Below are 22,897 nucleotides of genomic sequence, written 5' to 3'. Positions count from 1 at the left end.
TGGGGCAGCACGGTAGCATGGTGGTTAGCATAAATGCTTCACAGCTCCAGGGTCCCAGGTTCGATTCCCGGCTGGGTCACTGTCTGTGCGGAGTCTGCACGTCCTCCCCGTGTGTGCGTGGGTTTCCTCCGTTTTCCTCCCACAGTCTAAAGATGTGCGGGTTAGGTAGATTGGCCATGCTAAATTGCCCGTAGTGTCCTAAAAAAAGTAAGGTTAAGGGGGGTTTTTGGGTTACGGGTATAGGGTGGATACGTGGGTTTGAGTAGGGTGATCATTGCTCGGCACAACATCGAGGGCCGAAGGGCCTGTTCTGTGCTGTACTGTTCTAAATCTAAACCTATCTAAAATAGTGTAATATTTGTGATTAGCCTGGGAGCAAAGGCGCCAAAGGTTTGTCCTGTAGTGTCGTCCTTTAACTTGTATGCACAATGGCATAGTTTTCCAGTTCCCTCATGAAAATTATATTCCACAAAATTCAATGGAATCACTGCCAAAGTAAAACTAAAAAGAAAGTTCAAAGACATCTCTGAGTTCATCCGTGAGGCAACTTGAAAATTCTCTTGCCGAGTTTGGCACCATAAATGCATCAAACTTGAGATTTTTGTTTTCTGACTTTTTCCTGACTGGATCTTCTGCCTTGCTGTGCACCTCACCAAACTTACCTGTGACCATGGGCGAGTGGCTCAGAATCCAGCCAGATGTACTGCATAGACAAGTGCATGGATATGCAAAAGAGTGGTCTCCTTACATCACTCTCTTGATAGCTTGGAATGCACACTCTGGTCCTAATGGATGAAGTGTGAATGTACATTAGGGCTGTCAAATCGCAGGGAATACCAGAACTTTATTTCATTTTTTTAATGGAATGGAGGAAGTAACCTTATTTCAGACCAGTATCACAAGAGGAACATAGATGCAGGTGACAGCCATTCCATCCATTGAGTCTATTTCACCATTCAAGTGGAACAGGGTTGATCTAAATCCCGACTCCTTATAATGATCTTGTTTCTGTATCTCATAATAACCCTCCCCAGTCAGAAATCTGTCAATCTCAGTTTAATAATATTCATTTGACCACCATCCCCACCAGCTTTTTTTGGGGTGCTGGTCAGAATGGGCGTGCGTGCGCGATTGTACACTCGAGGGATTGCAAGCCCAGTCTGTGAAATTACACTTCATAAATCAACCCTTTTAGCTCCGGTATCATTCTGGTGAATCGACACTGCACCCACTCCAAGGCCAATGCATCTTTCATGAGGTCCCCAGAACTATAATGCAGTGTACTGTAAGCTCTCCAGTCCACAAATGTATTGTCTGGAAATACCAGTTGTCCTGAATTTTTCTGAGCAGACTCGGGTAACTCACTGCATCATTTAATGTGCTACTTGAGGAGCAGAAACATGGGAAATATTTGGATCCGTAAAACACTTTTTATTTCTGCTTTGTCATGTTTTATCAGAGTCATACAGCACAGAACGAGGTCCTTCGGCCCATCGTGTCTGCGTCTGCCATCAAGCACCTATCCATTCAACTCTTACTTGCCAGCACTTGGTCCATAGCCCTGTACGTTATCCCGTTTCATATGCTCATCTAATTGCTTCTTAAATGTTATGAGGGTTCCCGCCTCAACCACTCTTTCAGGCAGTGAGTTCCAGACTCCAACCATCCTCTGGGTGAAAAAAATCTTTCCTCAAATCCCCTTCTGAATCTCTTGGCCATGACCTTAAATCTATGCCTCCTGGTTATTGACCCATAATAATAATCACTTATTGTCACAAGTAAGCTTCAATGAGGTTACTGTGAAAAACCCCTAATCGCTAAGGGGAAATGTTTCTTCCTATCAACCCTATCTGTGTCCTTCATAACTTTGTGCACCACAATCTGGTCCCTCCCAGCCTTCTCTGTTCCAAGGAGAACAACCCAAGCCTAACCAGCCTCTCTTCATATCTGAAACGCTCCATCCCTGGCAACATGACGATGAATCTCCTCTGCAATCACCCACTTCCTTCCTATAGAGTGGTGACCAGAACTGCACACAGTACTCTATCTGTGGCCTAATGAGCATTTTATACAGCTCCAACATAACCTTCCTGCTCTTGTATTCTATGTCTTGACCACCTTATCTACCTGTCCTGCTGCCTTCAGGGACTTATGGCCATGCATCCCTAGATCCCTCTGGTTCTCTATATTTCATGGTGTCATTGTGTATTCCCTTGCCTTGTTAGTCCTCCCAAACTGCATCACCTCACACATTTCAGGGTTAAATTCCATTTGCAATTGTTCTGACCAGCGCATCTATATTGCCCTGAAATCTTAAAACTTCCCTCCTCACTATTTGCCACACCACTATTTTTTGTGTCATCTGTGAACTTAATGTTTCAGGTAAATATTTATGCCCATGGTATTTTCTGGTTCATACCTTTGTAATTAAGCATTCTAATGTAATTCTACAATCGAGAAGATTCCAACATCTAAAAATAATGTTCCTGGCCATTCCGGATTGAAGAGATTACAGTGTACTACAAGTAAGATCTAACTTTCATTCCAGTCCCTTAGGTATAACCATCAAAATTACACTATCCTTCTAATTATTTTTGTCCCTGTCCAGGAGTATGGCAGCGCAGTGGTTATGTTACTGGGCTGGTGATCCAGGGACCTGGACTAATCCTGTGGAGACATGAGTTCAAATCTCACCATGACAGCGGGGGAATCAAAACTGGAATAAAAAGCTAGTACCAGTAATGGTGACCAAGAAGCTACTGGATTGTTGTTTAAAACTTATCTCTTTCAGTCATGTTCTTCAGGGTAGAAAATCTGCCTTTTTTTCCCCAGTCTGGCTCATATGTGACTCCCAACGCACAGAAATGTAGTTGACTCTTCAATCTCCTCTGAAATGGCCCAGCAAGCATTTCCATTTCCAGCACCTTTCAAAGAGCAGTTTGAGATGGGCAATAAATGTCGGCTTTCCCAGTAATGCCCACTGTTATAATATATATCCAGGTATATGATGGTGTGCAGACAGGCAGTGATTGACACACAGGATGACCAGTGAACACACAGAACACAGCAGCCAATCATCAGATAGTACACGACCACTATAAGGCCAGAGGGCACTAGTTTTCCCGCTCTCTCGAGATCCAGCCCCTGAGACAGTCAGAGCTCATGAGCAGCAACTAGAACAAATACCATGTGGTAGTAAGATAGTCTGGTCAGGTTAGCCTCAGGTCTCCAGTCAGGTCTCCAGTCAAGTCAGCACAGTGTCAACCCACAGTTAAAGCATGTAATATAGTTAAGTGTTCAATAAAATCGAGTTGCATTTCTTCAAATGTTGGAAGCCTGTCTCTCACCACTGCAGTAAACGCAGTCCTCGCAGATCCAGCTTACCCAACACATCACCCACGTTCTGTGAATAAATGAGAATAAACAGATTTTTAGAGGATACAGAGTCAGGACTGTGATGGACGAGCTTGAAGCAGAAAGTGTTTGTTTTTCACCGGGTGACTAAGGGCTGCAGCAGGTTCCCATGAGTGGTATTAAAGGCCAGGACACTGGAGTAATTTAGAAAGAGCGCGATGCTGTAACAGGAAGAGGTGAGGATCAGGACTGTAGGAGGATGAGAGCAGGTGGGCCAAAGGTCCTGCTTCATTCAAACATTGATCAAGCATTTTGTTGCAACAGTGAAAATCTAGTGGCAGCGGAGATCCGGAGATATTTAAGGTGCATTGATACATGTTACTAAAGTCACGCACAAAAAATAACCAAACAAAAACCAATAGAACGTTAGCATTTATAACTAGTAGCTTAGATTATGATGGGGAAGAGGTTTTGCTGCAGCTTTGCAAAGCTGGTTAGAACGCATCAGGAGTACTCCAGATAATTCTGGGAACTACATAAAAAAGTTTTGACTTTGGAAGCACTGCAGAGCAGGTTGACCAGGACTTCGGGGTTAGATTATAATTTATGATATAACTTAGACTTTGTGCCCTGTAACATATACAAGGTTAAGTGGTGATTTGATGGTGGCTTTTAGGGTTTTGAAAGGAATTGATACGACACATAGAAAACGTTCTGCTGGAGAGGTAGTCTGGGACAGGGTGCATGACCTTAAAATTTAAGTTAGATCTTGCAGGAGATAAGTTAAGAATTGCTTCTCGTCTAGATTCATAGAAAGCAGGAGATGCTGGCTCATATATAATTATAAAGCTGACTGCCAGATCTTTACCAGCCAAGGACATAGAGCCAAGGCAGATAGCTGGAGTTAGGATACGAAGCAGTAATGAATGGTGGATCAAGCTCAAGGGACTGACTGGTCACTCCTTCTATTTCGTATGTTCCCCTGTTACAGGCTCGAGGAGTGTATGGCCTGCTTGTGTTCTTATGTCAACCCAGGCTCGGAGGACCGGATTTATAATTACTGCTACGTGGTTTCACAGTTCGATTATATGTATATAGGAAAATGTCTTACACATTCTCCACTGTAGTTCACTGAAATTCAAGTGAGCATACGGAACAGATGGACTCTCTGAACTGGTCATGAAGTTTCAGATCGTACTGTACGCAGGAGTAATATGACTGAAACATGATGCCTGCTTTGGAAAACAAAAAAGTCTGTGCTTTCTGTTTCTGTTCCTTGTTCCTCCCTGACCCCTGTTTTGTTTTTGCCCTGTCACAGCTCCTGATATCACAGACATATATGCCGAAACGTGACCCCTCTGGAACTTTCCTCATGGCCGTTGACCACTGTTTCTCGATCAAGGGTCAGGGCACAGTGATGACGGGTACCATCCTCTCTGGATCTGTCAGTGTTAACGACAACGTAGAGATCCCCTCACTCAAGGTAACGACCTGCTCACCGAACATGAAAAGACCTCTGTAGTTTTCTTCTGTCCACACGAATGAAGAGCTGTATTCAGAGTGAAGTCTGGTGTTTTTTTTAAGAGAAGGGAAGTTGTTAGCCAGCTAGATCTGGGGGTAGGTTGCGATGATCTGAAATTTATTTGATTTAAATTTTATTTCCAAATGTTTATGTAGCTTTAATGCATCGTAATAACCGGGGCCACAGAGACTGAACATCAGATTTAATTTTTGTGTTTTGAAATTCATGATACTAAACTAGTATTTTGAGGAATGTCTTTGCAAATCCAGTTGTTTTTCCTTCAAAATGGAAAACCAGCAGCCTTACCCATAAATGCACAATGGGGCTGCTTTTCCCTATAAGTCACTGAGTGAATTCAGTAAATTATGCTTTTATTGCATTCTGTTTTGGCTATAACATGTGTAGAATCAAGGGCTTGCTATTGAAAACTCCCAGGAGGAAGATTTTTGCTTCTTTTTTGGGATGACGGTGAGGACTTCTTCAATTCAAATTGGAATTGTTCCTGAACATCTTCATTGGAGTCCAGGGTCGGGCCATTATGGCTGATGATGGTGGGGTATTGGTTGCAGATGAAGTGTCGTGGACAATTCATTTTTTGAATTGGGGAGTTCTAGCAGTGCATCTATGATCCAATTCCGGCTGGCAAAACCAACTCCGAGGTCAAAGGGGTTGCAATCAGCCTTTCCTTTCCGGTAGAAGGTGTAAGCCCCTTGCTTGTTCCTTTAGTTGCTCCTCCCCAACAGGGTGGATCTCATTGAGGGGCAACAGTGTCAATTTGAAGTCTCAAGAACTCACACGATACGATTGCAGTTCTTCTTTCTGGACGGTCATTCTTGAGATGATACACGAGCGTTCTAACATTCCAGATTGCAAAATGTTTATGTTTCCTTTGTTTGACCACAAAGGCGCTGATTCGGCTTTTCCAGCCTGTTTGCCATTTGGGGTGAGCAGAGGGTTATCTTAAGGAGGCTGCGTAGTCGCAGGATCTGCTGGCCAAAGTCACCCTTGTCCCAACACAAGTATCCAATGACCTACATGCACCTGCCTCCTATAGGGGGGAGGCAATAGCATAGTGGACTAGTAAACCAGAGACCCAGGGTAATGTTCTGGGCACCCGGGTTCAAATCCCACCACTGCAGATGGTGAAATTTGAATTCAATAAAAATCTGGAATTAAAATCTCACGATGACCATGAAGCCATTGTCGATTGTCAAAAAAAACTGGTTCACTAATGTCCTTTAGGAAAGGAAATCTGCCATCCTTATCTGGGCTGGCCTACATGTGATTCCATATCCACAGTAACATGGTTGACTCCTAATTGTCCCCTCAAGGGCAATTAGTCACGGAGAATACATGCTGGCCCGGCCTGCAATGCCCACGTCCCGTGAACAAATTTTTAAAAATGTGCAGATTCGTGACTTGGAATTCCCAAGTTCACAGCCCTGTCCCCCTCGCCAATTCCCCACCACCACAGGGCTTGGCAAATGGATCCTAGTAGAAACCTGTGTCTGACTTTGTTCAACACAGCGAGCAGTGTCTTCATAATCCACACGATCATGATGGTCAGGTGGTCAGATCTTGGTGATATGTCAAGCCACGTGGCTTGGGACCACCGCTGCCTTCTTCCACCTTTGCAGCCACGGTGACAAACAGTCTTTCTTTGCCTCCTACAAACTATGGCAAATTTTTGACAAGTAAGATCTCCAAAGTCAACAAAAGCTGTCGTGTGCGCAGCAGTTGTCGTCAGCAGACTCCTGCACAGCAATGACTGTGGATCAAATAGAAATAGATAAATTCCATCCTCGTCTTTTACTGTGAGAATCATCAAACAAACACTCGTGTCCTTCTTGGCGTCAGCTGCGCAGGTATTCGTGCAAAACTCCTTCAGGATCTCTGCTGGTGGGGCCAAACACTGTGTCAGAAAAGCATCTTCCTCCACCAGATTTTATTTTCTCAGCTCAAATGCCTAATGTGCCAGAGGATAATGAAAATGCATCAAAGACATTCTGAAACTTTCCTGGAAGTGCAACAGCATTGACGTTAATAACTGGGAGGAGCATGCTACCAATTAAGAACGGCGACAACATATCTTTCAAGCTGCAACACAACGTCTTAATGATGAGGCAGAGTGACGGCAGAGAACGAAAGAAAAGGAAGCAAATTGTTTTTTTATTCTTTCGGGTTGTGGACATCGCCAACTAGGCCAGCATTTATTGCCAATCCTTAATTTCCCTTGAGAATGTGGTAATGAGCTGCCTTCATGAACCGCTGCAGTCCTGGTGGTGTAGGTACACCCACAGTACTGTTAGGGAGGGTATTCCAGGATCTTGACCCAGTGAAAGTGAAGGAACGGCCGATATATTTCCAAGTGCGGACGGTGATTGGCTTTGGAGGGGAACCTGCAGGTGGTGGTGTTCCCATGCATTTTCTGCATTTGTCCTTCTAGCTAACAGAAGTCACTGGTTTGGAAGGTGCTGATGAAGGAGCCTTGGCGATTGCTACCGTGCATCTTGTAGATGGCGCACACTCTAAGGTGCATCGGTAATGGTTGGAGGCGATGTTGAAGATGGTCATTGGGGTACCAATCGAGCGGGCTGCTTTGTCCTGATTGTATCGAGCCTCTTGTGTTGTTGGAGCTGCACCCATCCAGGCAGGTGGAGAGCATTCCATCACACTGCTGACTTGAGGTCTGTCGATGGCAGACGTGCTTTGTGGGTGTCAGGAGGTGAGTTATTCTCTGCAGAATTCCCAGCCTCTACCCGGCTCTGTGGCCACAGTGTTGATTTGGCTAGTCCACTTCAGTTTCTGGTCCGAGGCAGCCACATGGATGTTAATAGCAAACAACAAGCCTGTATTCCGAAACCAATGATCGTGTGAGATATCGGGCCCATCTGGGCAAAGATCCGTGGGTCAGGAATTGGCCAGTTGAGTCACATGAGCACCAGAGTCGACTCCACCCTCAAACTGAGGGACAGCCAACAACAGTGGTTGCTATCAGATTAGCCAGGACTGCATGTGCCCAATGTCCAATGGGGGATATTGCTGGGTGAAAGTCCAGTTGGGATGAGCTGTCTTGTGAGGCAAACACAGCACCACTCCGCCTGAAACTCCCATTGAAGTATGAAACCCATCTTTAAACAGTTTGTTTTGGTTCCGCTCAGTTGATTGATTGGAAAGTGAGGTTGGTGAGGCAAGCAGTGAACCTGGCCTGTTGAGATGTATTGCTGGGCACCAACTGACTGTAATTACCATCTGGCAATGATTACTTGTGCTAACAGAGAAAAATCATTACATTCTACGATTGTAGCAAAAAAAGCCATTAAAGTAATCACAGTTTAGATTTGGTGGGATTCTGTTTGGCCTACTGAGGGTTTTTTTGTTGTTTTACTTTGCATTTGTTTTGTAAATTGATTTGAATTCTTCCAGTAAGCAGTGATGAAATCTACTTTGGCGTTTACTTTTGTTTTAACCCTTTATAGTGAAGTACCGATATAGTTAACAACAGAGGTGAAATTGGATGCACTGTGCAGTGTGGTACAGATCGGAAAGGTCGCCAGTGTGAGGTGGTTCACTTGCTGACTGGACTATCTTGGCTGACCTCCCAACATCCATATGAGCAAACGGATTCAATCCTTACCTATCACCCCAATGTTGGCTTCTGGCAAAGAGAAATCCCTTCATAGAACATAGAACATAGAACATAGAACAGTACAGCACAGAACAGGCCCTTCGGCCCTCGATGTTGTGCCGAACAATGATCACCCTACTTAAACCCATGTAACCCGTATACCCATAACCCAACAATCCCCCCATTAACCTTACACTAAGGGCAATTTAGCATGGCCAATCCACCTAACCCGCACATCTTTGGACTGTGGGAGGAAACCGGAGCACCCGGAGGAAACCCACGCACACACGGGGAGGACGTGCAGACTCCACACAGACAGTGACCCAGCCGGGAATCAAACCTGGGACCCTGGAGCTGTGAAGCATTGATGCTAACCACCATGCTACCGTGAGGCCTCATGGCCCACACTTCCCTCACTCTGTGGCCTCCTCCAGCTTTATAATTCCTTCTCCCAAGAACTTTGTATTTCACGGAGTATGGCCACTATACATCACTGCTGCCTTTTCCCCCCATCACTGATGGTTTTGGTCATGCTCTGGAAATCCCTTTGTGCCCCCCTCTCCAAAACCCCCTCCAGCCTTCCTTCAAAACCATCCCTAAAACTCATCCCTTTGACTAAGCTTTCAGTTTGTCCTCCCGAATTTCTCTTTCTATGGAATAGCACCAATTGTGCCTGATTAAAACATAAGAACTAAGAGCAGGAGTAGGCCATCCGGCCCCTCGGTCCTGCTCCGCCATTCAATAAGATCATCGTTCATATTTTTGTGGACTCAGCTCCACTTACCCACCCGCTCACCATAACCCTTAATTCCTTTACTGTTCAAAACTCTATTTTTGCATTAAAACGAGGCAGCCTCAACTGCTTCACTGGGCAGGGAATTCCACAGATTCACGACTCTTTGGGTAAAGAAGTTCCTCTTCAACGCCGTCCTAAATCTGCTCCCCCTTATTTTCAGGCTAAGTCCCCTAGTTCTAGTTTCACCCTCTATTGGAAACAACCACCCTGTTTCTATCTTGTCTATTCACTTCATAATTTTATGTTTCACAGTAGGACAGTGGCTAGCACTGTGGCTTCACAACGCCAGGATCCCAGGTTCGATTCCTGGCTTATGTCACTCTCTGTGCGGAGTCTGCACATTCTCCCCGTGTCTGCGTGGGTTTCCTCCGGGTGCTTCCCCCCACAGTCGAGAGACGTGCAAGTTATGTGGATTGGCGATGATAAATTGCCCTTGGTGTCCAAAAAGGTTAGGAGAGGTTATTGAGTTACAGGGATAGGGTGGAAGTCAGGGCTTAAGTGGGTTGGTGCAGACTCGATGGGCCAAATGGCCTCCTTCTGCACTGTATGTTCTATGATGTGGAGATGCTGGCGTTGGAATGGGGTGAGCACAGTAAGAAGCCTTACAACACCAGGTTAAAGCCCAACAGGTTTGTTTCGAATAACTAGCTTTCAGAGCACAGCTCCTTCCTCAGGTGAATGAAGAACCCACCTCTTCATTCACCTGAGGAAGGAGCAGTGCTCTGAAAGCTAGTGATTTGGATCAGTTTGGACAGAGTGTTCCCACCAATGGCCAATGAATTAGTGACCTGTTAACCTGTTTTTTGGTGGTAGTTGGGGCACCGGGAGATTCTCCCCTGTTCTCTTTTGAAATAGTGTCACAGGGGTTTCAACCACCCTGCGCTGAAGGGTTTATCCTGTGAAGAAAGGTTGAGCAGGTTGGGCCGATACCCATTAGAATTTGGAAGAATGAGAGGTGATCTTATTGATACATGTAAGATCTTGAGGGGACTTGATAGGATGGATGCCTGGCAGGTGAGGTGGGGGGGTGGGGGGCGGGGGGGGGGGGGGGGGGGGGGTGAGGGGCAAGAATTAGGGGGTGCAGTTTAAGAATAAGATGGAGATGGGAATTTTTTTCTCTGAGGGTCGTTTGTCTGCGGAATTCTCTTTCCCAGAAAACATTGGAGGCTGGGTCATTTCAAGGCAGACTGATTTTTGATAGACAAGGGAACAAGGGTTAAGGGGGCAGGCAGGAAAGTAGAATTCAGGCCACACCCAGATGAGTCTTGATCTTGCTGAACGGCAGAGCAGGCTCGAAGGGCCGAATGGCCTACCCCTCCTCTTAATTGCTATGTTCTCTAAGATTAGACACATCCTCAATTTAACGTCTGTTCTGGGCGGCACGGAAAGGCAGTGGTTAGCACTGCTGCTTCACAATGCCAGGGTCCCAGGTTCGATTCCCAGCTTGGGTCACTGTCTGTGTGGAGTCTGCACGTGCTCCCCCATGTCTTTGTGGGTTTCCTTCGTGTGCTCTGGTTTCTTCCCACAGTCCCGAAAGACATGCTGTTAGGTAATTTGGGCATTCTGAATTCTCCCTCTGCGTACCCGAACAGGTGCCGGAATGTGGCGACTAGGGGCTTTTCACAGTAACTTCATTGCAGTGCTAATGTAAGCCTACTTGTGACAATAAAGCCACTGACAATGCAGCAATCTAGAGTTTCAACCTAGATTTACCTTCTTAACCCCAGGGCGGACTTACTCCTGACTGAAAGACAATACTGCTGCAAAGCGAGCCCGGCCCATACAGCAATTACGACAGTAAAGAGTTGTTTTAATTGACTTCAGCTCACCTGGGTATGGGCGGGAAGGAATCCACCCTATATTCATGTTCCTAAATGCTATCCAGTGACGTTCTCTAAAGTACCCACATATGGCTGTCGGGATCAGATTACAGTAAGAAGTCTTACAACACCAGGTTAAAGTCCAACAGGTTTGTTTCAAACACGAGCTTTCGGAGCACGGCTCCTTCTTCAGGTGAATGAAGAAGGAGCCGTGCTCCGAAAGCTCGTGTTTGAAACAAACCTGTTGGACTTTAACCTGGTGTTGTAAGACTTCTTACTGTGCTCACCCCAGTCCAACGCCGGCATCTCCACATCATGGGGATCAGATTAGGCTGTGATGCCCGTTTGATCAAGTAGCTTGCCAACACTCGTCATTTACCTCACTGATGGAGAAATGCATTGTCGAGGTATAAGCAGATGCAAGTGCTCATACATCTACTGCTGAGCAACAGTCTGCACTCGCAAAGCAGGAGTGCAAATAGAGGAGATAAAATGTCCAGCTGACACAGGAAATAGTGAATTGATCATTACGTGCGGTAATTTTCAAAAATGAAAAGACATGATATTGGGTAGGAGCAGCTTGTATAATTAGCTTGTGACCAACCCCATAGAATTTAAACCCTAGGTGAGAACTGATAAGATTTACGATCATGTCAAAATGTTTGATGAAGGTTGCCTGTTGGTTGAGGAAATTCCAGGCAGATCTCATTGTTTCTCAAGGAAATATCCAATCATTTTCAATTGTGGTAATTGCAATTCGTGGACAAGAATTTCCCCTGAACAGTCATATCCTGTAGTCGAGAAGCCAGCTGCATGGGCTCCGGGAACAGAAAATTCCCGTGCATATTTACCTCATTACCATCCAAAGATAATTAACATGACCACTCGCAGCTAGTTTCTATCTCCTAGCAGGATCAACAATTGATGAGAATTGAGACATCTTGTTTTTCATTCATTAACATCGGGTTTTTAGTTCTTTTCTAATATACTACTTTGATTTTTGCTTCTGTAACAGTATGTAAACGGGACAGCCCAGAACTCTAGGTACACTCTCGGTTATGTGACATAGAAACAAAGAAAATAGGAGCAATATTCGGCCCTTCGAGTCTGCTCCACCATTCATTATGATCATGGCTGATCAACCAACTCAGTAGGCTGTTCCCACTCTCTCCCCATATCCTTTGAACTCTTTAGCCCCAAGAGCTGTATCTAACTCCTTCATGAAAACATACAATGTTTTGGCCTTAAATTGCTTTCTGTCGCAGCGAATTTCACAGGCTCACCACTCTCTGGGTGAAGAAGTTTCTCCTCATCTCAGTCGTAAATTGTTTATCCCATATGCTTAAACTGTGACCCTTGGTTCTGGACAGCCCCGCCATCAGGAACATCCTCCCTGCATCTACCCTGTCTAGTCCTGTTAGAATTTTATAGGTTTCTATGAGTCCCCCCCCCCCCAACCATTCTTCTATACTTCAGCGAAATTAATCCGAACCAACTCGATCTCTCCTGGTACATCAGTCCCGCATTCCAGGAATCAGCCTGGTAAACCTTTGCTGCTCTCCCTCTATAGCTAGAACACCCTTCCTCAGATAAGGGGACCAAAACTGCACAAAATATTCCAGGTGTGGTCTCACCAAGACCCTGAATAATTGCAGCAAGACATCCTGCTCCTGTACTCGAATCCTCGCTATGAAGGCCAACATACCATTTGCCTTCTTTGCCACCTGCTGCGCCTGAATGCTCACTTTCAGTGATCGGTGTACAAGGACATCCAGGTCTTGCTGCACACTTCCCTTTCCCAATCTATAGTCATTTTGATAATTCACTCCATTATGATCAACTGGAATGTAAAAGGGAAGGGGGGGGAAACTTTAACCATGTTTTGGAATCCAAAACGGACTGATCAAGCTGGAAATCTCTGTCTCTCTCGGGGATGGCGAGGGTGCTTCAAACCTTCGTGCGGCAGATGGAGGGAACGGACTCGTGCAGAATCCTGCATCTACATGATTGGGAATTCCCGTTTTTCTCACATGGACATCAGGCTCACTCAAGAATAAACTGATTTTTGTTTTTGTTTTTGTTTCTGCATCTGGGAATCAGGAAAGCAGAATATTTGGAGAAAGTGATCTTGAATCACGCTCCACATTTGGTAAACCTTGAACTGGAGACAGATCCCACCCAGCGGACTCCATGGAGATTAGATGCGGCACTACTGGCTGAGAAGGGGTTCTGCGATCGCATAGCTACAGCGATTGAGTACATCAGGTTTAACAGCAATGGATCTGTCTCTCCCTCTGCACTGTGGGAGGCTCTTAAGCCTTGTGCCTCGACCTTGTTGGGTGATCTTATGGACATTTACCTGGAAAATGTCAAGTATACTGTCAGGGGATCGGTAGAGGGATTCTACCTGAGGTGGCAGCCATTTATCTCGCACTTCAAAGAGTTAATTATCACCAGCTCTTGTGGGGCGAGGGGGAGACAGGTAGGATTTATTTTGGGGGGGGGGGGGGGGGGGGAAATACAGGGGTGATTTGAGTGTTGATTTTTTTGTGTAGTTTTCTATATCTCTGAAATGTGGCCACTCGGCCCACCGAGTCTGCTCCGCCTTTGAATCATGGCTGATATTTTTCTCATCCCTATTTTCCTGCCTTCTCCCTATAACCCCTGATCCCCTTATTAATCAAGAACCTATCGATCTCTGCCTTAAAGACAATCAATGATTTGGCCTCCACAGCCTTCTGCGGCAAAGGGTTCCACAGATTCACCACCCTCTGGCTGAAGAAATTCCTCCTCATCTCTGTTTTGAAGGATCGTCCCTTTAGTCTGAGATGATGTCCTCTGGTTCTAGTTTTTCCTACAAGTGGAAACATCCTCTCCACGTCCACTCTATCCAGGCCTCGCAATATCCTATAAGTTTCAATAGGATGCCCCCTCATCCTTGTAAACTCCAACGAGTACAGAGCCAGAGTCCTCAAACTTTCCTCATATGACAAGCTCTTCATTCCAGGGATCATTCTTGTGAACCTCATCTGGACCCTTTCCAAGGCCAACACATCCTTCCTTAGATTGGGGCCCAAAACTGCTCACAATACTCCAAACGAAGTCTGACCAGAGCCTTATACAGCCTCAGAAGTACATCCCTGGTCTTGTATTCTAGCCCTCTCGACATGGATGCTAACATTGCATTAGCCTTCCTAACCGCCGACTGAACCTGCACATTAACATAGAACATAGAACAGTACAGCACAGAACAGGCCCTTCGGCCCTCGATGTTGTGCCGAGCAATGATCACCCTACTCAACCCCACGTATCCGCCCTATACCCGTAACCCAAGAACCCCCCCCTTAACCTTACTTTTAAGGACACTACGGGCAATTTAGCATGGCCAGTCCACCTAACCCGCACATCTTTGGACTGTGGGAGGAAACCGGAGCACCCGGAGGAAACCCACGCACACACGGGGAGGACATGCAGACTTCGCACAGACAGTGACCCAGCCGGGAACCGAACCTGGGACCCTGGAGCTGTGAAGCATTTATGCTAACCACCATGCTACCGTGCTGCCTCGTGAACAAGGACTCCCAAGTCCCTTTGTGTTTGATTTCCTAAGCATTTCCCCATTTAGAAAATAGTCCATGCCTAAATTCCTACTTCCAAATTGCATAACCTCACACTTTTCCACATTGTATTCCATCTGCCACTTCTTTGCCCACTCTCCTAGCTTGTCCAAGTCCTTCTGCAGCCCCCCTGCTTCCTCAATACTACCTGTCCCTCTACAGATCTTTGTATCATCTGCAAACTTAGCAACCGTGCCTTCAGTCCTTCTTCCAGATCATTAATGTATATTGTGAAAAGTTGTGGTCCCAGCACAGACCCCTGAGGCACACCACTAGTCACCGGTGGCCATCCTGAAAAAGACCCCTTTATCCCCACTCTCTGCCAGTCAGCCAGTCCTCTAACCATGCCAGGATCTTACCCTTAACACCATGGGCTCTTAACTTATTTAACAGTCTCTTATGCGGCACCTTGTCAAAGGCCTTCTAGAAATGTAAATAAATCACGTCCACTGGTTCTCTTTTGTCTAACTTCCTTTGTCTAACAGATTTGTCAGACATGACCTCCCCTTGACAAAGCCGTGCTGACTCAGTCCTATTTTACCATCCATTTCCAAGTACTTAGCGATCACATCTTTAATATCAGACTCTAAAATCTTACCAATGACCGAAGTCAGGCTAACTGGACTATAATTTCCTGTCTTCTGCCTCCCTCGCTTCTTAACCAGTGGTGTTACATTAGCTACTTTCCAAACCTCCAGGACCCTTCCATCCTCTATTGATTCCTGAAAGATCACCACCAATGCCTCCACAATCTCCTCAGCTATCTCTTTTAGAACGCTGGGGTGTAGTCCATCCGGTCCAGGTGATTTATCCACCTCCAGACCTTTCAGTTTCCCCAGAACCTTCTCCTTAGTGATGGCCACTACACTCACCTCTGCCCCTGATTCTCCTGCAGCTCTGGCATCCCACTGGTGTCTTCCACTGTGAAGACTGGTGTACAATGTACCATGTTTGAACAATTTTTACAATTGTGTTGTAGTTCAGTTTGTGTTTGTTAAATATGAAATCTTCAATAAAATATTATTGAAAAAAACACAGTGCTATCAAGCGGCACGTACTCAGCGATAACCTACTCATGGATGCCCAGTTTGAGTTCCACCAGGGTTACTCAGCTCCTGACCTCATTCCAGTCTTGAGTCAAACGTGGACAAAAGAGCTGAACACCAGAGGTGAGGTGAGAGTGACTGTCCTTTACATCAAGGCGCATTTGACTTAGTATGGCATCTAGGATCACTAGTTAAACTGGAGTCAATGGGAATCAGAGGGAAAACTCTCCGCTGGTTGGGATCATGCCTGGCGCAAAGGAAGATGGTTGTGGTGGTTGGAGGTCAATCATCTCAGCTCCAGGATATCACTGCAGGAGTTCCTCAGGAGAGTGCCCTAGGCCCAACCATCTTCAGCTGCTTCGTCAATGACCTTACTTCCACCAAAAGGTCAGAAGTGGGGATGTTTGTGGATGACTGCACAAATGTTCAGCACCATTCGCAATTCCTCAGATAATGAAGCAGTCCATGTCCAAATTCAGCAAGAGTTGGACAATATCCAGGTTTGGGTTAATGAATGGCAAGTTATATTCGTGCCACAAAAGTGCAAGACAATGGCATCTCTTACAAGAGAGGATCTGACCATCGCTCCTTGACATTCAATGGCATTTCCGTCGCTGAACCCCCCACAATAAACATCTTGGGGGTTACCATTGATGAGAAACTGAACTGGACTAGCCATATAAATACTGTGGCTACCAGAGCAAGTCAAAGGGAAGGAATCCTACGGCAAATAACTCACCTGACCCCATAAAGCCTGTCCACCATCCACAAGGCACAAGTCAGGAATGTAATGGAATAATCTCTACTTGCCTGGATGAGTGCAGCTCGAACAACACTCCAGAAGCTCAACATCATCAAAGCAGCTTGCTTGATTGCTATGACTTGCACAAACATTCACTCCCCACACCACTGATGCACAGTAGCGTGTACCATTTACAAGATGCACTGCAGTAACTCGCCAAGGTTCATTAGGCAGCACCTTCCAAATCCACGACCTCGACCATCTAAAAGGACAAAAGCAGCTGATACCTGGGAACCCCAAAAGTCACTCACCACCCCGACTTGCAAATATATCGCCGTTCCTTCACTGTTGCTGGGTCAAAATCCTGGAACTCCCTCCCTAACAGCATGGTTGGTGTACCTACACTTCAGGGACTGCAGCAGTTCAAGACGACAGCTCACCACCAAGAAAACAGCTCACTTTCGGAGATGGGCCATGTTTTTGAGGATGAGAGTGTGATACAGGCGGGTAGGCTGGAGGAGGTAGATGTTCTGAGGAAGGATGTATTAGCAATTTTGAAAAACCTGAGGGTCGACAAGTCCCCTGGGCCAGATGGGATATATCCAAGGATTCTTTGGGAGGCAAGGGATGAGATTGCAGAGCCTTTGGCTTTGATCTTTGGGTCCTCATTGTCCACGTGGATAGTGCCAGAGGACAGGAGAGTGGCGAATGTTGTTCCTCTGTTCAAGAATGGGAATAGGAATGACCCTGGTAATTATAGGCCAGTTAGTCTTACTTCGGTGGTCGGTAAGTTAATGGAAAAGGTCCTGAAGGATAGGATTTATGACCATTTGGAAAAATGCAGCTTAATCCGGGATAGTCAACACGGATTCGTGACGGGTAAGTCTTGCCTCACAAATTTGATTGAAATCTTTGAAGAGGTAACTAAGTGTGTAGATGAAGGTAGAGCAGTTGATGTCGTATACATGGATTTTAGTAAGGCGTTTGATAAGGTTCCCCATGGTCGGCTTATGAAGAAAGTAAGGAGGTGTGGTATAGAAGGAAATTTCACCAATTGGATAAGTAATTGGCTATCACATAGAAGACAGAGGGTGGTGGTGGATGGAAAATTTTCAGACTGGAGACCAGTTACCAGCGGTGTACCACAGGGATCAGTGCTGGGTCCTCTGCTATTTGTGATTTTTATCAATGACTTGGAGGAGGGGGCTGAAGGGTGGGTCAGTAAATTTGCTGATGACACCAAGATTGCTGGAGTAGTGGATGAGGTGGAGGGCTGTTGTAGGCTGCAAAGGGACATTGATAGGATGGAGAGCTGGGCTGAAAAATGGCAGATGGAGTTTAACCCTGATAAGTGTGAGGTGATTCATTTTGGTAGAAAAAATTTGAATGCGGATTACAGGGTCAACGGCAGGGTTCTGAGGAATGTGGAGGAACAGAGAGATCTTGGGGTTCATGTCCACAGATCTCTGAAAGTTGCCTCTCAAGTGGATAGAGCCGAGAAGCAGGCTTCTCGTGTGTTAGCGTTTATTAACAGGGGGATTGAGTTTAAGAGCCGCGGGGTTATGCTGCAACTATACATGACCCTGGTGAGACCACATTTGGAGTATTGTGTGCAGTTCTGGTCACCTCATTATAGGAAGGATGTGGAAGCATTGGAAAGGGTGCAAAGGAGATTTACCAGGATGCTGCCTGGTTTGCAGGATAGGTCTTATGAGGAAAGGTTGAGGGAGCTAGGGCTTTTCTTTTTGGAGCGGAGGAGGATGAGAGGCGATTTAATAGAGGTTTATAAGATGATGAGGGGGATAGATAGAGTGGACGTTCAGAGACTATTTCCTCGGGTGGATGTAGCTGTTACAAGGGGGCATAACTATAAGATTCAGGGTGGGAGATATAGGAGGGTTGTCCGGGGTAGGTTCTTTACTCAGAGAGTGGTTAGGGTGTGGAATGGACTACCTGCTGTGATAGTGGAGTCGGACACTTTAGGAACTTTTAAGTGGTTATTGGATAGGCACATGGAGCACACCAGGATGACAGGGAGTGGGATAGCTTGATCTTGGTTTCGGACAATGCTCGGCACAACACCGAGGGCAGAAGGACCTGTTCTGTGCTGTACTGTTCTATGTTCTATATAACTAGAGATGGGCAACAAATGCTGGCCTAACCAGCGAGGCCCACATCCTGTAAAGGTGGCCATCTCTGATTGACTTTACCCTGCCACTTGCAGCTGCAGTAGACTAAAACTCTGGAGTGCCTTCCATAAACCTGTCAGCCTTTCAACTTCTCTTTCCTCCTCTTAGATCTCCCTGAAACATCTCTCTTTGGCCAAGCATTTGGACTGCTGTCCCAATATCTCCTTTGGTGGTTCAGTTTCTTAAAACTCATGTAGGGGATGTGGGCGTTGCTGGTTCGGCCAGCATTTATTTCCCATCCCTATTTGCCTTTAGATGGTGGTAGTTAGCTGCTTTCTTGAACCGCTGCAGTCCCTGAGGTGTTAGGGAGGGAGTTCCAGGATTTTAGTTTGATAATGCTGCTCTGAAGTGCCTTGGGATGTTTGTACAGAACTGAAAGCATAAATAGGAGTTTTGGGAACTGATTGACTTTGCCAAGTATATTGTTACGATAACACACTGCCCAACCTTAGCTTGTTTTAATTGTCATTTACTGAAAGTTCAAATAAATGCAAGATTAACATTTAAAGTGCACCTTAAATTTGAAGCAATTTAAATGCAGTGAATTATTTTGAAGGGGAATAACTGTTATGTATATAAAAACAGCTGCCTTTTTGCCAGCAGGAAAACCCGAAGAAATGCACTGAGCCCCGTGGCTCGATGATCAAGGGAACCACATTGGAAGAGTTCCCTGATCTCTGAATAGTGCCATTGGTTGTTTAATTTGCACCCAAATCACTAGAACAACATCAGTAACAACTTGCATTGATATAGGTTCTTTAATGTAGTAACACCCCATGAGGTGTGTGACAATCTTTGACCCGGAAACAGCACAGTAAAGAAAATTTGTAATTTCTTGAAATATTTGCAAAATCAGTAATTGGTTTTAAGAATGTTTGAAAAGGATTTTTTAAGGGTTGCAATAACAATAATGATAATCGCTTCTTGTCACAAGTAGGCTTCAATATAGTTACTGTGGAAAGCCCCTAGTCGCCACATTCCGGCGCCTGTTCGGGGACGCCGGTACAGGAATTGAACCCGCGCTGTTGGCCTTGTTCTGCATTACAAGCCAGCTGTTTAGCCCACTGTGCTAAACCAGTCCAAAGGGACCAATTGTAACTTTTTAAAGAAATACTGCTCATGTGACCTGGCAACTGTTGACATGGAACAAAGGAACAACAGGAACAAAGTTAAGATACAAAAATAAATGAGAGCTGCAGACAACGAAGAGCTGCAGCAGAGGGGAGAGGAGAGAAGGACATTTTACGAGAGGTCTGTGTGTGCGTAACACAGCTAAACAGGACAGAAAGCCAAAGACATGGTTAAAGCATACATCGTGAATTGGACGATTTGGACTGCGACTGCATCAGCTTTGCCAGAGCCGACAAGAGCATTTAACAGAGTTTATTGAAGGGGTGGAATAAAGGAGACTCTGGAAGATCTATGCCATCAATACTATTGTATACCCAGCTCAGAAGGGTCTGTTTCGGACAATGCTCGGCACAACATCGAGGGCAGAAGGACCTGTTCTGTCCTGCACTGTTCTATGTTCTATGTAACTAGAGATGGGCAACAAATACTGGCCTAATCAGCGAGGCCCACAACCATGTGCCATTTGGGTGATGACTGTCTCTGGGGACCTCCGATGGAATAGTTTGGCCAGTGAGTGTGACTCGATTGGGTCAGCAAGTGAGAGATCCTACATACCGGAAGTCAAGTTTAAAAACTTTGGAGCAGCACAAGGAGTCACCTGTCTGTGGGGGTGATACAGGTGCTTGTGGTTGTGGAAGAAGTAAAGTCGCAGTAGTCCCAGATGACCATAGGCTGCTTTCCCCTTTGAGGGGGAGAGCTGACTGGTGGTGGTTTAACCTGAGGGTCACCACACCTCAGGCGAGGGGCAAGGTTGAGAAGGCTTCATGGATAACCTCAGCCGGTCCAGGAATTGAACCTTGGCCTTTTTTTTATCTCAGTTGTAGAATAAGTATCTTTGTATCGACAGTTTAAAGTGACATTTACCTTTTTTTTAAGTACCATTTGCCTTTTACTTCATGTTTAATTTGCATTGCTTCTGATTCATCTTCAAGTAAAAGTTACAAAAAGTGAAATTTTGTCAGTAACTTCTTCGTTTGGGAGGGGGTCATTGAGTAAATTTTATTATTTTAGTTCAGAGTTTCTCCAAAAGAATTGTAAGAGATGATGAAACAAAATTTGACTCATGGTCTTGATGTATAATTTGAATAACAATGTCTCTGACAACATTGTTTGTTCCACTGGAATATCAGGTGAGATTATGGGCTCAGTCCAGGAATAGAATTTGTATCCAAGTCATCTAACTCTCAGACGAGTGCTGCCAAGCTGAGACTTCAGACTGTATTCTATATTCTAGAGCATTGTTGTGATTGAAGGTGATGTTACTTGTTTCTGTCTGGTGTGTACTGGGACGGCTTGCTGGAGACCTTGAGCTGGAAACAGTACTATTCATTACAAAGCACTGGAATAAATCATTTTGTGCTCGAAAACAAACACATGAAGCTGATTAGCAAAGAAGGCTTGATCTTTCTGGGGATTGTGCTCAAAAGGTTCAGGTTTAAGAAAAGCAAATGACTGGATTTGGTATTTATATGTGAAACCTTGCCTCTTGAAGGGAGTTACACACACAAAGCACTCAGGGTTCAGCTCATAATTATTATTAACTGGAGAAGCAAAATCTGAATGGTTTGGGGACACGAACCACATCCTAACATCTGTCTCTAATAGTTTAAATACATATCTTCTCAATGGTTATCACATTGAGATCTGTCAGAAGTCCACTCTCAAAATGCAAACTGTTATAGCAATGGTGGATCCTCATGGTATTGCTGATGGCAAGTTTGGGGATTTCCCACTTGTTCAAAAAGTAGAGCATGTGAAAGAAACTCAGTTTTTGCCAATGATCTGCCATCCATAAGACCATAAGATATCGGAGCAGAATTAGGCTATTCAACCCATTGAGTCGGCTCCACCATTCAGTCACGGCTGATATGTTCCTCTTGAGATTTGGGCATCTTGAGATTTGGGCATCATTGGCATTTATTACCTATCCGTGGATGCCCTTGAGAAAGTTGATGATGGGCTCCCGGCTTGAATCTCCGCAGCCCACATGGTGAAAATACTTCCCAAATTTTTGTTGGATAGTTTTGCTGGGTCAGAGCCCTGCAACACAATAAAGAAATTTCAGTGATACATGGGATGGTGGGTGACGTCCTGAAGGGAACATGGCCATGGCGGCATTCTCCTTGATCTTCTAGGTGGGTGGAGGTCATGGGCTTTGGACACACTGCCAAAGAAACCACATCCTAATTTTTGTCTCTAATGATGGAAGTACAGGTTGCTATTTTGTGCACCACCCTGGTACATGTTTGTACGAAAAGGGCACTCTCAAAACACAGACTGTAGTAGTTGTAGCAGTGATGGATCCCTCTGGTGTTGCTAATGGCAAGTTCAGATATTTACTGGGATGGGTTTCTGCAGTGCATTTTGTAGATGGCACCCTACTACTTAGGCAGTTGAATGAAGCGCTCCTCAAGCAGACCTCTTCTGGACGGAGCTGAGCTTCCTGAATGTTGTGCGGAGCGCCTTTTTGGAGTGACAACAAGGCAGTGGAGCAAAGGATCAAATGCATTGACTCCTATGATCAACCAGCTGCATTGCCGTTAGTCAGCCATAGTTCTTGTTTGTTTTTATAATCAGGTGGCTCAATGATGAGCACATGGCAAATTATAATCAAATGCACATACCTGAGCAATCTGATTATAAAAACAAATAGGAGCTGCAACTGACCAAATAATGCTGTTGGTTGATCAGAGGAGTCAAAACATCATATTTTCAATTCTCTTATTTTCTTCAATTGGTGCAGCCGCCCAACATTCGAGAAGCTCGATTTTGTCCAGGAGAAAGCAGTCTGTTTAAGGGACATCTCATCCACTAACCAAAATATCTGCTCCCTCCAGCACTGCAGATCATGGATAAACTGTGTAACATCTACAAGAAGCACTGAGGTGGCTTTGGCTACATACCCTGAAACCACGACCTCCACCAGCAGAAAAGTCAAGTTTCATGTACTTAATGATTTGTTGAGCTGGTCGCAGGAAAATACTTTTCACTGTACCTCGGTACACGTGACAATAAACAAATCCAAATCCAAGAGCCGGAGGTTTATTCACGC

At 45.3% G+C, this 22,897-nt stretch overlaps 1 protein-coding gene across 1 annotated transcript in view; it reads left to right on the top strand.

Moving 5' to 3' along the window:
- eefsec (eukaryotic elongation factor, selenocysteine-tRNA-specific) overlaps positions 1-22,897 on the top strand; it is a 383,917-nt gene that overhangs the window by 60,273 nt on the left and 300,747 nt on the right. Inside the window, exon 4 of the mRNA XM_038812145.1 lies at positions 4,673-4,837. Coding sequence (XP_038668073.1) covers positions 4,673-4,837 — 165 coding nt within the window. The remainder of the gene's footprint in view (positions 1-4,672; positions 4,838-22,897) is intronic.

The sequence above is a fragment of the Scyliorhinus canicula genome, chromosome 11 (assembly GCF_902713615.1).
Source record: "Scyliorhinus canicula chromosome 11, sScyCan1.1, whole genome shotgun sequence".
NCBI classification, from domain to species: Eukaryota; Metazoa; Chordata; class Chondrichthyes; order Carcharhiniformes; family Scyliorhinidae; genus Scyliorhinus; species Scyliorhinus canicula.
This window is presented reverse-complemented; position numbering and strand designations above follow the sequence as displayed.